Source organism: Camelus dromedarius, chromosome 15 (assembly GCF_036321535.1).
Source record: "Camelus dromedarius isolate mCamDro1 chromosome 15, mCamDro1.pat, whole genome shotgun sequence".
NCBI lineage: Eukaryota > Metazoa > Chordata > Mammalia > Artiodactyla > Camelidae > Camelus > Camelus dromedarius.
In genome coordinates, this window is record NC_087450.1 from 24,254,808 (window position 1) to 24,269,441 (window position 14,634).

Sequence of the window (14,634 nt, forward strand, 5' to 3'; positions counted from 1 at the left end):
ATTCCAATATGTAACCAATATAAAAACTGAGATATTTAAATTTTTTGTACTGATTTTCAAAATCTAGTGTGCATTTTAAACTTATAGCATATCTCATTTCAGACTACTCACATTTCAAGTACTCAGTAGCCAGGAGTAGCCAACAACTAAAGCATGGAACAGTGCAGCATGGAACTGTGAGCAACTTGAAAGCAAGCTATCCTCCTCTCTCCAGGGCCTCCAGATTAGGCAGGAAGGGAATATTTTTGGAAGGTATATCAAAAAGATAAAAGGGTTCTCTAAATCTCTGGATGCTGATACTTAAATGTTCTGCAACTACTTTCTTTAAACTCTCCAGTTCTGGGAAAAGTGGAATGGGGATCATGCTCATACTGGCATAGCAAAGAAATGAGTATGCATTTGGCTTCCTGACTCCCAGAAAGCCTGAATCATCCGAAATGTTGACTCATGAGCCTAAGGTGACTGAAATATGAAGTGAATCAAATCTGCCTTCCAAGGCATCGTTTTGTTTCCACTTTTCTCTCTCCCCTCCCTGTTTGGGTGACTCATCCTTTTACCAAGAGTCCAGCAGCGGGCAGATCCTAAAACCCCCTTGAAGGAGATGAGCAGTCTTTCGGTCAGCCTCAGTCTCTAGATCTGCTGTTTTGCCTACCTCATCCAGATCTGCATTTTAGACTGGGAATGATCCTAAAAACTGTCAACAAATATTTTCTTTCTTTTCAGGTGGTGATGGTAGTAGTGAAGAGGTGGTTTAGGAATCTGTGAAAAAAAGACAATCTTTTATTTCAAAATCTTATAAAATTTAATGTATCCTTCAATCCTGAAGGCCTACTCCTCAGTGCCGTTATTTAGTACCTTTCTCCACTCTGGGTTTTTTCCTTCCCTGGGAGGAAAGTTTCCACCCGCTGTCTCCAAGATAACGCCCTTCCGGTGGCCGCCAGGAGCCTCTCTGACTTCGCAAGGCAGGCAGGCTGCCGATTCGCTTTCCCAGTACAGTTAACTACACAGACTGACCTCCAGCTGTGTGCAAGGCCAAGACCCCAGTCCCACCTGCAACCACTCAAGGCGCAGGGTGGGGCTCCCAGTTCCAAGCCCCGCCCATCGAGCCCACCCCAGCCGCTAAGAGAGAGGAAGTGTAGTAAGACCCACCCACTTTAGTCGTTTTTCCTTTCCTTTGGGCAGTCTGGCTGCCCATCATCTAAATCCCTTAGCCGATTGGTTCGCCCCCTCCCGCGCCAGTCCGTGCTTCTCCCGAGTGGGGAGGGCGAGTCACGCCAAACTGGGCGGGGAGTCGGCTGGCCTCTCTTCTTCGCTCGTCTGGGCGGTGGCGGCGGCAAGTGGGGACGGGGCGGGTGGCGCATCACGGGCGCGGAGGCAGGAGGAGCAGTCTCATTGTTCCGAGAGCCGTCGCCACTGCAGGTCCCTCGGCTCATTGGGGCCTGCCCCTCTCAATCCTCCCCAGCCCCCACAACCGCCAGCGGCTCTGAGGAGAAGTCTTCCGCGGAGGCAGCAGCTGCAGCAGCATCACCGACCCGCCCGCCATGGAAGACATGAACCAGTCGCCTCTGGTCTCCTCGTCCTCGGACAGCCCGCCCCGGCCTCAGCCTGCGTTCAAGTACCAGTTCGTGAGGGAGCCCGAGGACGAAGAGGAAGAGGAGGAGGAGGAGGAAGACGAGGACGAGGACGAAGACTTGGAGGAGCTGGAGGTGCTGGAAAGGAAGCCCGCCGCCGGGCTTTCGGCGGCCCCGGTGCCCCCTGCCGCCGCCCCCGCCGGCGCTCCCCTGCTGGACTTTGGCAATGACTTCGTGCCCCCGGCCCCCCGGGGGCCCCTGCCGGCCGCGCCCCTCGCCGCCCCGGAACGGCAGCCGTCTTGGGACCCGAGCACCGCGTCGTCGGCCGTGCCCGCGCCCTCCCCACCCTCCGCTGCCGCAGCCGCGCCCTCCAAGCTCCCCGAGGACGATGAGCCTCCGGCCCGGCCTCCCCCGCCTCCCCCGGCGGGCGTGAGCCCTCAGGCTGAGCCCGCGTGGACCCCGCCCGCTCCGGGCCCCGCCGCGCCCCCCTCTACGCCAGCCGCGCCCAAGCGCAGGGGCTCCTCAGGCTCAGTGGGTGAGTGCCGCACCCTCCTCCTCGCGCCGCCCCTCGCGCCCCTCCCTCTTTTGTGTGCAGCCCCCAAAGCCTCGGGCCCTGCGTCCCTCTCCGCCCGGAGGGGGCTTTGTCTCTGGACCTCGGGGCAGAGGCTCCCCCCTGGTGGGAGCCGCGGGGAGCTGGGTGGGGCGGCAGAGGAAGCCTGGGCTTGCTCTTTATTGTCTGTCTGGGTATTGGGGAACACGTGCACCCCGAGGCTCCCAGGTCCTTTCCTCTTGTCCCCGTTCCATTGCGTCCCAGAAGTTAGGCACCCACCCCTTGCAGGAGCTGGGTGTGTATGGAGGAGCTAGGAGTGTGGATTCATCGGGCTGGCTCGGTTCCGGGGAAAGGATGGAAAGGCTTTGGCTCCCTAATCTTTTGTCTGCCCGCTGGATTGCCCCTGGGGAAAAGATGCAGTTTTGCTTCTGTTCTGCCTGCATTCATCCCTGCCCCCCTTCCTCACCCCTTCCTCGGCTTGGGTGGCCGCATGGGCTTCATCTCCTTCCCTCCTCTCCCCCTCGCTTTGCGCTGGTGGGGAGCCGGCCCAGTGGAAAACGTCCACATTGACCCAACTGCAGTGAAGGGAGAGCGCCTCCACTGGTGTGGCGCGTGGAGAATTGGGAAGCCGAGTTCTGGCGAAGTCGTGCCACCGCCCAGCTTACCAGGGTTGTGATGTGGCGACTCCTCACCAGCTTAACCGAGCCAGGGAAGTTGAGAGCTGGGCATTGTATTCCGAGGCGACGCAGTTCTACCAGGGGCTCTGTTAGGGTGGACAGGTTTAGCCTCTTAATGCATCGTAATTGAGTCGTAGAGGGGAAAAAAAAGAAAAGGCAAAATGGTTGACATTTTTAAAGAAGGGGAAACTTGTGGATTCCCTGCCGGGAAATAGACCAGTTGAACTTGTGGCAGATTTACCATGAGACTTAATGAAATGTTTTGAGACAGACGTTTTCATATATTGGTTAGAAATACTGTTTCTTAGAAGTAATATATTTTAGTTCCGCAGAGACAAATCTGCAGTCTGTAAGTAGTTTTCACATCTTTTCATTCACATGAGTATCAGCTGTACCTGATTGTATATTATTGGGAACATTGTTTTCAGCTGTACCTGATTGGATGTTATTAGGAACATTGTTTTACTACCCTTTTCATCTTGGGAAATTGTTTACTTTGGAAGAGAAAAAAATCAAGTTTGTTAGTGATTGAAGATTCCTCTTACTTGGCAAATTATTAATAAGTAGTTTGTTACTTTTGGGATAGAAAGTGTCCCACCAGCAGTACGACCTTTATATATAAAAGAGCAAGAATCAGATAATGTAATAGCCTGCTAAGAAATTGTCGTGGCCTTGTAGGATTTTAGAAATGGTTATTTTTCTAGGAAAAGAAAATCTGAGATCACAGAAGAAAAAATTTTTTCTTCAATCCACTACTCCACAATGGGGAAAATAAGCCAATAATGATGTTTCTGAATAACGTTTTGATAATGACGTACCCCAAAGCATTACTTAAAATAATTCCTATTCTAAAGATAAAAGAATATGAGGAGTAACTTAATTTTTCTTTTTCTGAGTAAAAAAACACATTTTAGAGAAACTAAGGTGAGGTAGAAAAATACCAAGTAATAAGAAATTTGCAAATGGAAAATTTAATGATTAACAAGAGCATACTCATTTGTCATCTTGTATTCCTGCATGGGAACAAAGAAAGGGGTTCTGTTCTTGAAACAGTGAAGATTTAGAAGGTGACAGCATTCTCTTGGAATTCTGACTTTTGGAGTACTAAGTTTGGAAGACGAGAGACAGTATTGCCATTCAGGCACTCTATCTTGCATAGTCCCTAATTCTGTGTTGATGATGCCTATTTGGAAACTTCATTTCCTTTAGTAAGTGCAGGAACATCGTGATTATGGTCTGGACAGATAAGCCATTTCAGTGAGTTGAGGTTTCTTAACAGAGTTTGTTCGTTCATTCAACTGATTATTGATTACCTACAAAGAGATAGGCACTCTTCTAGCCTATGAGGATATAGCAATAAGAAGGATACAGGTGCTCCCCATGGGGGCAGTACTGATAATAAGCACATAAATAAGGAACTCAGTAGCGTTAAGTATTACGAGCAAAATAAGCAGGATGAAGGTGTGGGAAATGCTTGAGCTGTGTGGGAACCTTTTTAGATAGAGTGACACTGAGAAAGGCCTTTCTGAGGGGTGATGAGTTTTGAGCTACAGAGAAAGAAAATTTACAAGAAGATCCTAGGAGGCAAAAGCCCTGAGGTAGGAAGGAGCTTGAGAATCTAGGAAGAAGACTAGGGAGAAAAACTAGGGGGGGAGTGGTGTAAGGTGAGGGTGGAGAGGTGGGCCACGCTTGGATCATTTGAGGTCTCTAACAGGCCATGGTAAAAAAATTTGGCTTTTTAAAATGTTATTTATTTTAGAAATATACTCCTTAAATAATAATATTGGGATTTCGGAGCAAAAATTAAATTTAGAGAAGCCGAGAGGGCTGATGTGAGTAAAGGCAAAATGAGAAATGTGCGGAGCGTGATTGGAAACAGGTCAGTCTGACTGGAGGAGGGTTTATGTTACTGAGTATGGTAGATCTCTGACACTTGTGTATTAAACATCATTATTTACCCATTTTTTGAGTAAACTCTAATTTCTATCACTTGGTAAGTTATAATTTTGCTGTTTGCTATTGTACTTGGAGCATCCCCATTGCAATGCAGTAACTGAAGTGAGGCTGAAGACTCTTGCCTGCTGATCATTTTTCATGGAGAAACATTGGCTTCAGGGTGAAAAGGTGGTTGGTTAACCTAGACTTTGAGGCTATGCAAGGGCAACTGGATAAAAATTGAGTTGAGAGAAATGCAAACATTCATTAACGATGACATTGAGCTGGTCTCTGGACATGTTCTAAATCAGTGTTAATTAAGATTGAAAATGTGGTAGATTAGGATTCTGAAGGGTATTGAATGCCGAATTAAGGGTTTTTATCATCCTGCTTTCATCCATGCTCTCTACCATTCACAGTTGCCCTTGGTTTTGGAAATTTATTTTACGAAACAAAAAATGTTTTTGTTGTTGTTTCCAGAATACAAAGTTATTTCATTATTTTTCACGCTTCTCCTGAATTACTGCTTTAGGCATTGGGAAGCCACTAAAAATTATTGAACTGAGGCATGGCATCATGAAAGCAGTGTTAGAAAAGTGAATTGGTGAAAATATTGAAGATAGGTTTGAAAGAAAAAACAGGGGAACTACTCAGAAAGCTTTTGCGGTAGTTCTGAGAGAGGTGAATAGAGCCTGAACTAGTTCATTACTAGTTCATTCAGTGAAAATGGAAGCATGATTTCTTTGGCTGTGAATGTCTATAGTTAGATTAAGAAGAGGTTTTATGAAAGAAGAATTGATAGGCCTTAGAGGCCATGGATGTAAATACAAAGAAAAGAATGTTGGTGCTTATTAAATCGATTTCAGAGACTGTCCAAAGTTGCTGTTGCGGTGGAAATTTGTATTGAATATTGCTCATAAGTATAGCTTTCTGCTTAAGGATTAAAAATTATTAATCTTTTATAAAGTCATTTATTATATGATTATATCGGCATAGGAGCACATATTAGATATGTTAAAAGATTTTGAGCAATGTATGGTTTGAATCTTATATCAGTTCTTAACATAAAGTTCAAGTAAATAGTGATGTGACACTCCCAGGAAGTAGATGCCTCTAGAGATGACATGTGCTAATCCATTCCCCTTCCTCCTTCCATTGTTTTCTAGAAAATGAAAACAAGGAATAATAGAACTGATGAATTTAGATTCTGAATAATTTCTGTGGTTAACCATTTCTATTTTTCTGACTAGGAATAGAAGTTGGGAAAAGCGGCGTGCTCTTTATGAATAAAGTAAATTACATATCAGATTGGTTTCTAGGAGACTCATTGTTAAATTTATTGTTCTTTTTAGTAACTCACAAGCTTCCTCAAATCCTTTTAAAATAAAGTGGTGAATATAGAGACCGTGATTAATACCTAGTTATGTGGAGTAGTATTTAGAAATCATGATGTTTTAGCACTGTATTTCTGTAAACTTGGAAATTTGCTATATTATATAAAACATTTCTAAAAAGTGTATTCTCTATTGTCCAAAAATTGGCTCTATTTTATGTATATTTATTTCATAAGATGCCTAAAAGCAGTTTATTTGAAACACTGCTGATGCAAGGCCCCAATTTAAATGGCACATTTCACAGGTATTTTGCTAGCCCAGGATAAAAGTACCAACCAAAAAGATGATGTTTCTTGATTTTTTTCCCTTGGATCTCTAAGTAGAAGTAAATGTTGCAGATACACTATTCTTAACAGTACATTGTTTGAAACTTTTTGTTTCTGTTTCTAAATATGGGCCCTAGAAAGTCCCTCTGGGGGTGACAGCACTAGGGATGGGAACTGTAAGGGGCAGAACCATAATTCCTCAGCAGTATTTAAATGGGTGAGTGTGATCTTTGTAGCTAGCTAATGTGGTACCTAGGCATGCAAAATGGCAGGACCCAGCTCTGTTGATGCTAATGTCATCTCAGACTGATGGCCTCATCATTCTTTTCAACTCTAAAGGAGGAATTGGTAATTTCACATTTAAAGTGATATTTTTTTCTTAGAACGATGATGATTAATTTTTACATTGCTTTATTCAGGTGTTCCCATAACACTATATTCTTACATCATCATATATATCATACTATATATATGGCAGTATTATGTTTACTTATTTCTGTTCCCCAGACTATGTACTTCTTGAGGAAAGGGGCTGTATTACCTTTTTTGCTTGAGGAAAAGGACTGTATAACATCATATCTTCATTGCTGAGCACAATCTGTTAGATGTGGCATAGGCACTCAGATATTTGTTGAATGAATAGATATTATAGATAAATCCTTATTCATATTCTGTATAGTTCCAGAGTTAAAATATTTTCTCTCAATAAAAATCTCAAGTCTTAGGAATTAAAGCATTTATTTATTCACATAACCGGGTATATGGGTGTACCATATTTTATTTAATCAATCTCTTACTGATGGTTAAGTAGTTTTTCAGCTTTTTCTGTTTTAAACAATGTTGCTGTGACCATCCTCATATGTACTTGTTTGGAAATACATGCTGTTGTATGTGTTGTAGCATACAGTTACGTAAATGGAATTACTGATTTGAAGGATATGTGCATTAAAATGTTGATAAGGGCAAACTGTATTACAAAGAGTTGTTCCAGTCTATTTTCCCATCAATAGTGTGTTAAAGTACCTTTTTCCTTATGCCTTTACTAGTGCTGTGTATAGGTAAACTGGTGAATGGTTTAGCAAATTGGTTTTTTAAATTTACATTTTAGAGAATTTTTTACTAGGCTTAGGTGCCAGTAAATTTTTTCTGATCACGACTTTTGCTTATTCTTTTGGGTTTTTGTTCTTATAGAGGTAGGAGCACTTGATCTATTACAAAGAAATTAGCCTTTTGTCATAGGCTTTGAAAACTTTTTTCCTGATTTCGTTATTTGTATTTTGACTTTCGGTATTTTTTTGTGTGCAGGGATTTTTATTTAGTCAGATTTATCATTTTATTTTGTGACTTTGAATCATAAAAGTCATAGAATTCTGTATAATTCTTCAAAAGGCCTTCTCTAAGATTGTAAAAATTTTTCTCATGTTTTCTCCTAGAATTTTATGATTTTTATGATTTCATTTTAATATTTAATTATTCTTCTGCAGTTTGTTTTGTTGTAGAGATTAAAATAGTGAAATAATTTTATTTTTCAACATATTTTCCCATTTGTCCCAATACCATTCATTGAATCATCCATCTTTTCCTTATTGTTTTGAAATATCACTTTTGCCTTACACTTGTAGTGTGGGTGAATATTTTTTGTTCCATTTGTCTGCTGCTCGTGCATAAGTAGCAAGCTGTTTTAATTGTTACAACTTTTAAATAAAATACTAGCTGATCAGGCTTTTCCAAAATTATTTTTCCTGGCTACCCAAGTATGTATTTTCTGTCTGATCTTTAAAGTTTGTTTATCTAATCCCGTCTCGCCTTCTGTTGGAATTACAGTGAGGTTATATTACATTTATAGATCAATTTAGAGGAGGATTGATAAATTTTTAGCATTGATATATGTATATATATACACACACACATACATTTACAGCACATGGATTTTAACATGTATTTTAAAAAAAATTTAGCTTATAATTATGTGAAGTATAGATTTAAAAAAGTAAGTATTAAATATTATAGCCTGCTTAGTATGAAATACTTTAAATAATGGATTAAATAGATATTTGACCCCCTCTTTTCAATTGGTTATAGGTAGAAAAGTGAAGAAAGATAAGTCTTCTTGCTTTTTGACTTTTTAAAAAAATTTTCTTTTGAGAAAGGAAGAAACGTCTGTACTCCTTTAGTAGGAGCGATAGCTGCTAAATACTGGATTACCATTTTAGCAGCCTCTGAATCCTTCATTTAGTGGCCTTCTAGTTTCAAAAAACCCCCATTATTTCTTTAATGGCTTGTTCTTGTTGATAGATTTCTTACCATAGATGAAGAAGGCTTATAAAGTTTTGTTGAAACAGATTTGGCAATTGTCTGGTAGTAATGGTGGTCCCTAGGCAATTCAATATTAGTTAAGAAATAATTAGCATACTCTTTTTTTTAACCAGGTTTAGGGCTGAATATGGGAACAAAAAGATGAGTAGAGATTGTACTTATGAGAGGTACACGTAGCAGATTAAGGAAAGAATACAAGTCCCTAGCCGTGAAGTATTTTATGTAGAGGAGTCTTATGGTTGTACTCTAGGAACAGTCATATATTTACCTACCTGTCAACTGCCTTTGTGAAGAGAAGAAAAAGTTTTTCTCTTCCTAACTTTACATACTGACTTATAAACGACTGATTGAAAGGTGCCATTGTTACTTATCTCAGTGTTCTGACAGCTCTAGGTGAAGCTGGTTTAAATCCTAGATTTAAACATTTTAAACCTACTGCAGTCTTTGGTCTCAGAAAAGAAGGGAATTTACTTGTTTATAACTCTTTTCATCTTTGTTCTAAAGGGGGTTATTAAATATGCTTAAAGCTATTATATATATCCCTTTCATAAATATCCTTTAGAACTTCTCAGTCTCAGCTAATCAACATCATTATTAAATTATAGAAAATTATATTTTGCCAAGTTCTGAAATTTTAATTTTTTATAGAAATTAATTTTTATGCAAACAACTCAATAAAAACTTCATTAGATGCTCTTATTTATATATGGTGAATTATGAAAATCACAATTTAGAATATTAAATATTTTATTACATTATATTTTATAGGCCATATATACCATACAACACAAATCTGTTATAAAGATTAGGGCTATAAGACATCACTTTTGAAAAAGGACTGAAAAACTACCACCTTCCAACATACGTTCTCATTTACCCACTCTTATTCCACCAAGTTTTCTGTTGTCTCTCTTACTAAAATTTTGTTAATGAAACATGTTGCAGGAGCTGTAGGTAAGCATTGATAGAATCAAACATGTATGCTTTAGTGATCTGCTAAGAGTTGTGGGTAGAATTGTAGTTAAATTTCCTTCAATATAATAGAATTTTAGTATGTGCGTGTTGCCTTATCTCTTTTTTCTGAGGGATTTAAAAGTAAATTTTTACTTTTTGCTATGAAAAATTTCAAACATTAAGGAAGACAGAATACTGAATAAAACCTCCTTTAGCCCCAGCAATCATCAACCCATGGCCAAGTCTGCCGATCCCACACCCTCATAGATATTTCATTATGTATCGTGCAAACTGTTAAGTACTCCTTTGTAAAATAAAACAATACTTACAATCAAATATTTCCCCAACATACTTAGCAATAATTAAGTTAATACTTAATAATCATCATCAAAATCCAGCCAGTGTTTACATTTCCTATAATGTAGTGAATGTCATAAGTGGTCTTTTTTTTTCAACAATTAAGAAAAAGTCACATTCCAAATATTACAATAGATTGATTTGTTTTACAAGTCTCTCTATCTATGGGTTCTCCCTTTCTTGCTTGTAGCCTCTATTTCTCTGAAATTTATTTTTTGAGGAATGCTTATATGCTGTAAAAAATTTTTTTTTATTGAATATAATTGATTTATAGTGTGTTAGTTTCAGATGTGCAGCAAAGTGATTCAGTTATATGTATATATGCTCATATGCGTTTTTCATTTTAAAGTCTTAAGCTATAATTTACACATAATAAAATGCATGGATCTTCAGTTTTAACAGTTTAATGGTTTTAGAGTGCATCCGCTCATTTAACCGACACTGCTGTCAAGATACAGCATATTTCCATCATCTCAGAAAGATCCCTTTGGCCCTTAGCAGTCAATTCTCTCCTCCCCCAAACCCCTCAGTCCAGGGAACCACACTGTTATGATTTCTTTCACCATGATTAGTTTTGCCTATTATAGAGCATTGTATGAATGGAGTCACACAGTATGTACTCTTTTATGTCTGGTTACTTGCATTTAATATGTTTTTGAGATTTATCAGTGATGTTGCTGGTATCAGTAATTCCTTTTTACTACTGAATAGTGTTTATAAGAAAATACTACAATTTAATTATTCATTCACTTGTTGATAGACATTTGGATTATATAGTTTCTGGCTACTATAACCAAAAATGCTGTGAACATCCTTGTACAGACCTTTTTGTGGACATATATTTTCATTTCTTTTGGGTAAGGAGAGTGGAATTGAGTAAGAATAAACTGAGAGTAGAATTGCTGGGTCATAGGATCAGTATATATTTATAAAAAATTGCCATACTGTTCAGTGTTTCCACTTCCAGAAGCAACATGAGAGTTCTAGTGGCTTCACATTCTCACCAACATTTGATGTTATCAGTCTTTTAAATTTGAGCCACTTCAGTGTGTATGTAGTTCTTTCTCATTGTGGTTTTAATTTAGATCTCCCTAATGACTAATGAATTAGAGGATTTTTGTATGTCTATTGGCTATTTGCATATTTTCTTTTGTGAAATTTTCCCATAATTTTCCTATTCTTAACATTGGGTTGTGTGTCTTCCTTACTGATTTGCAGGAGTTCTTTCTGTATTCTGGATAAAAGTCTTTTGCCAGATGTGTGGATTGTGAATGTATTCTAATCTAGCTTGCCTATTTTTATTGGTGGTTTCTTTTGATGAGTATAATTTTTTAGTTTTGAAGAAGTTTTAATTTATCAGGATTTTCTTTTATGGTTAATGCTTTCTGTGTGCTGTCCAAGACATCTTTGCCTACTCCAGGGTTGTGAAGATAGTCTGCTTTCTTCTAGAAGCTTCAGTTTTAGCTTTTATTTTTGAATCTGTGATCTATCTTGAATTAATTTTGCCTATGGAAGAGTTATGGGTCTAGATTTATGTATTTTTCCATATAGATACCCAGTTTTCCCAGCAGAATTTTTTTGAAATAATTTGTCTGTCTTTATTGAATTGCTTTGGTGCCTTTGTCAAAAATCAATTGACCACATAAGTGTGCCTATTTATGTACATGTATTTTGTTCTATTGATCTGTCTGTCTGTCCTTATGCCAACACCAGACTGTTTTGATTACTGTAGCTCTATGGTAAGTCTTCAAATCAGTGTGACTAATCCCAAGTTTTATCTTCTTGTTAAAAATTGTTTCATCCTTTCTAGGTCCTTTGTATTTCTATATGTTTTGGAATTGGCTTGTTCATTTCTACAAAATACCTCCTGGGATTTGATTGGGATTGCATTGAGATTAGAGATTACTGTGTGGAGAAATGACATTTTAGGGTTTGAGATTTTACCATATAACAAGCTAACCAGTTAGCCTGAATAGTTTTATGGATACTGGCAGTACATACAGATTCCTGGGCCAGAGTCAAAGAACTTGATTACCCACAGCAATGGTAACAGCTGGAATATCACATATTCTTGTGCAGGTTCCCTGAGTCCCGTTTCCCATCAGGCAACGTGGAATAGGCCAAGTGACACTTGAACTTGCTGTGGGTTGTATTATAGGAGAGGAACCTTGAACTTAAACTAAATCTTACATTTTCCTGACTGTTGCTTAAGAGGGGGACGCTATCTTCATTTCCAAGGCTGTTCACTGTATACATCTTCAAAAAGATAATAAGAAACAAAGGCAGTCAGTGCCCAGTCTTTCTACTCACAGGATATGCAAAAACAGAAGAAACTCATAGGGAACTCTTTCCTGACACTGAACAATATTAAGTCTTCCAATCCATGTACATGATATATCTCACTGTTTCTCTCTATTCTTTAGATCTTTGATTTCTCTCAACAGCATTTTATGTAGTTCAGTGTAGAGATTTTGTACCTCTGTTGTTAAATTTACTCAAGTATTTTTTTGTTACTACTGTAAATGATATTTAAATTAAAAAATTTTTTCCATTTGTTTGTTGCTACTATATGGAAATACAGTGATTTTTGTATAATCATATCTATCCTGCATCCTTCCTAAATTCACTTACTAGCTCTAGTAGGATTTAGTAGGTGTTTTTTGTTTGTTTGTTTACCATTGGGATTTTCTAACCACACAGTCCTGTTGTCGGCAAGGTAAGATGGTTTTAGTTTTTCCTTCTCATCTTCATGTCATAAATGTGGTGAGAAGGCAAGTGGATTCCTTTCTTTATTCTACATCTTGAGGAAAATTTGTTTAGTCTTTCACTTTTAAGTGTGATGTTAGCTGCATATATTTCCTAGATGTTCTTACTGTTAGGTTGAGAAAATTTTCTTCTATTCCCAGTTTGCTGAAAATTTTTATGAAATAGTGTTGAATTTTATCATATGCCTTTTGGCCTCTATTGAGATAGATGGTCATATGACTTCTTTTTCAGGCTGTTAATATGGTAAATTTCATTGTTCAGTTTTGAATGTTGACTCAACCTTGCATTCCTGGGATTAAGCCCCTCTTGGTAATGATTATACTTTTAAAGAATTGGTGGGTTCAATTTGCTAGTATTTTGTTAGAGATTTTTCCATGCATGTGTAAAAGATACTTTTCTGTATTTTTGTTTTCTTAAAACATCCTTGTCTGGTTATGGTATTAGTGCATAAGTCTGTAAAACATTTTGGGAAGTGTTTGCCCCTTGATATACTGAAAGAGTTGTGTAAGCGTCCTTTGATGTTTATAGAATTTACTAGTGGAGCCATCAGGCCTTGGAGGTTTCTTTGTGGAGAAGGTTTTAAATTACAAGTTTACTTTCTTTAAGTGATATAGGACTATTCAGATACTCTGTTTCTGCTTGTGTCAATTTTGGAAATGTATACCTTTCAAGGAACTTGTCTATTTCGTCTTTTTGAGTAGACATATAGGAATTGGTCCACTCACTTAAGTTGTCTAATATGTTGACATAAACTTGTTCATAATAATCTCTTAAGCTTTTAGGATTTATAGTGGTAGTCTCTTTTTCATTTCCAATACTTGTTTTTCTCTCTTTTTCTCGATCATTTTAGGGATTATCAATTCTGTTGAACTTTTAATGAACCAGGTTTTGGTTTCATTGATTTTTCTCTATAGTTTGATTGATTTTTTTCCTGTATAATTTGTTTCTGCTGTTATTTATTGTCTATTATTTGGGTTTAATTTGTTCTTTTTCTAGTTTCCTTAGATAGAAGCTTTAAATTTTGAATTTAACCCTTTTTCCTAAAAGCATTTAGAGCTGTAAATTTCTCTCAGAGCATTGATTTAGCTGTATCCTGCAAATTTCCATCATCATTTGATTTAAAATATTCTTTAATTTCCCCTGTGATATATTCTTTGATCCATGAGTTACTTAGAATTGTATATTTAATTTCCAAACTTTTGGAGATTTTCCAGAATTTTTCTGTTTTACTGATTTCAGTTAATTCATGTGGTCAAAGAATATACACTGTATGATTGTAATCCTTTTAAATTTATTGAGATTTGTTTTATAGGCTAGGGTATGGTTTATCTTGGTGAATGTTCCATGTTACTTGAGAAGAATGTGTATTCTGTTTTTGGTTGTAATGCTCTATAAAAGACAGTTCACTGGAGTGTTGTCTAAATTGTCTAAATCCTTACTTACTAGTGTATATGTGTGTGTGTCTAGTGTATCAATTAACTGAGAGTTTTGTTAAAATTTTAAAATAAAATTTATAGATTTGTCCTTGTCTCCCTTTGGTTTTTGCTTCATTTATTTCCTTTACGCCTTTTCCATATACCTTTAGTGTTGTTACATCTATTTAGTATTATATCCATTTACTTCTTTATCATTATCAAATTCCCCTCTTTATCTCTAGTTATCTCAAGATAATACTCCTTGTCTTTGACTCTACTTTGACATTAATATAGCCAATCTAGATTTTGTAGGATAAGTGCTTGAATGATACACCCTTTTACATTCTTTTACTTTTAACCTACCTGTATTTTTATATTTGAAGTGTGTATCCTGTAAGTGACACATAGTAGAGTTTTTATCCAGTCTAAAAAC

General features: G+C 38.0%; 1 protein-coding gene across 3 annotated transcripts in view; it reads left to right on the top strand.

Annotated features, from left to right (window-relative positions):
- The first annotated feature begins 1,282 nt into the window (after positions 1-1,282).
- Positions 1,283-14,634, top strand: part of RTN4 (reticulon 4) — a 71,944-nt gene continuing 58,592 nt past the window's right edge. The window contains exon 1 of one of the 3 annotated variants that reach the window (XM_031467041.2): positions 1,283-2,106. In XM_031467041.2, the coding sequence (XP_031322901.2) occupies positions 1,542-2,106 (565 nt within the window). In that variant the 5' untranslated portion in view covers positions 1,283-1,541. The remainder of the gene's footprint in view (positions 2,107-14,634) is intronic. The other 2 variants (XM_031467044.2, XM_031467043.2) reach the window with 2 other exon arrangements.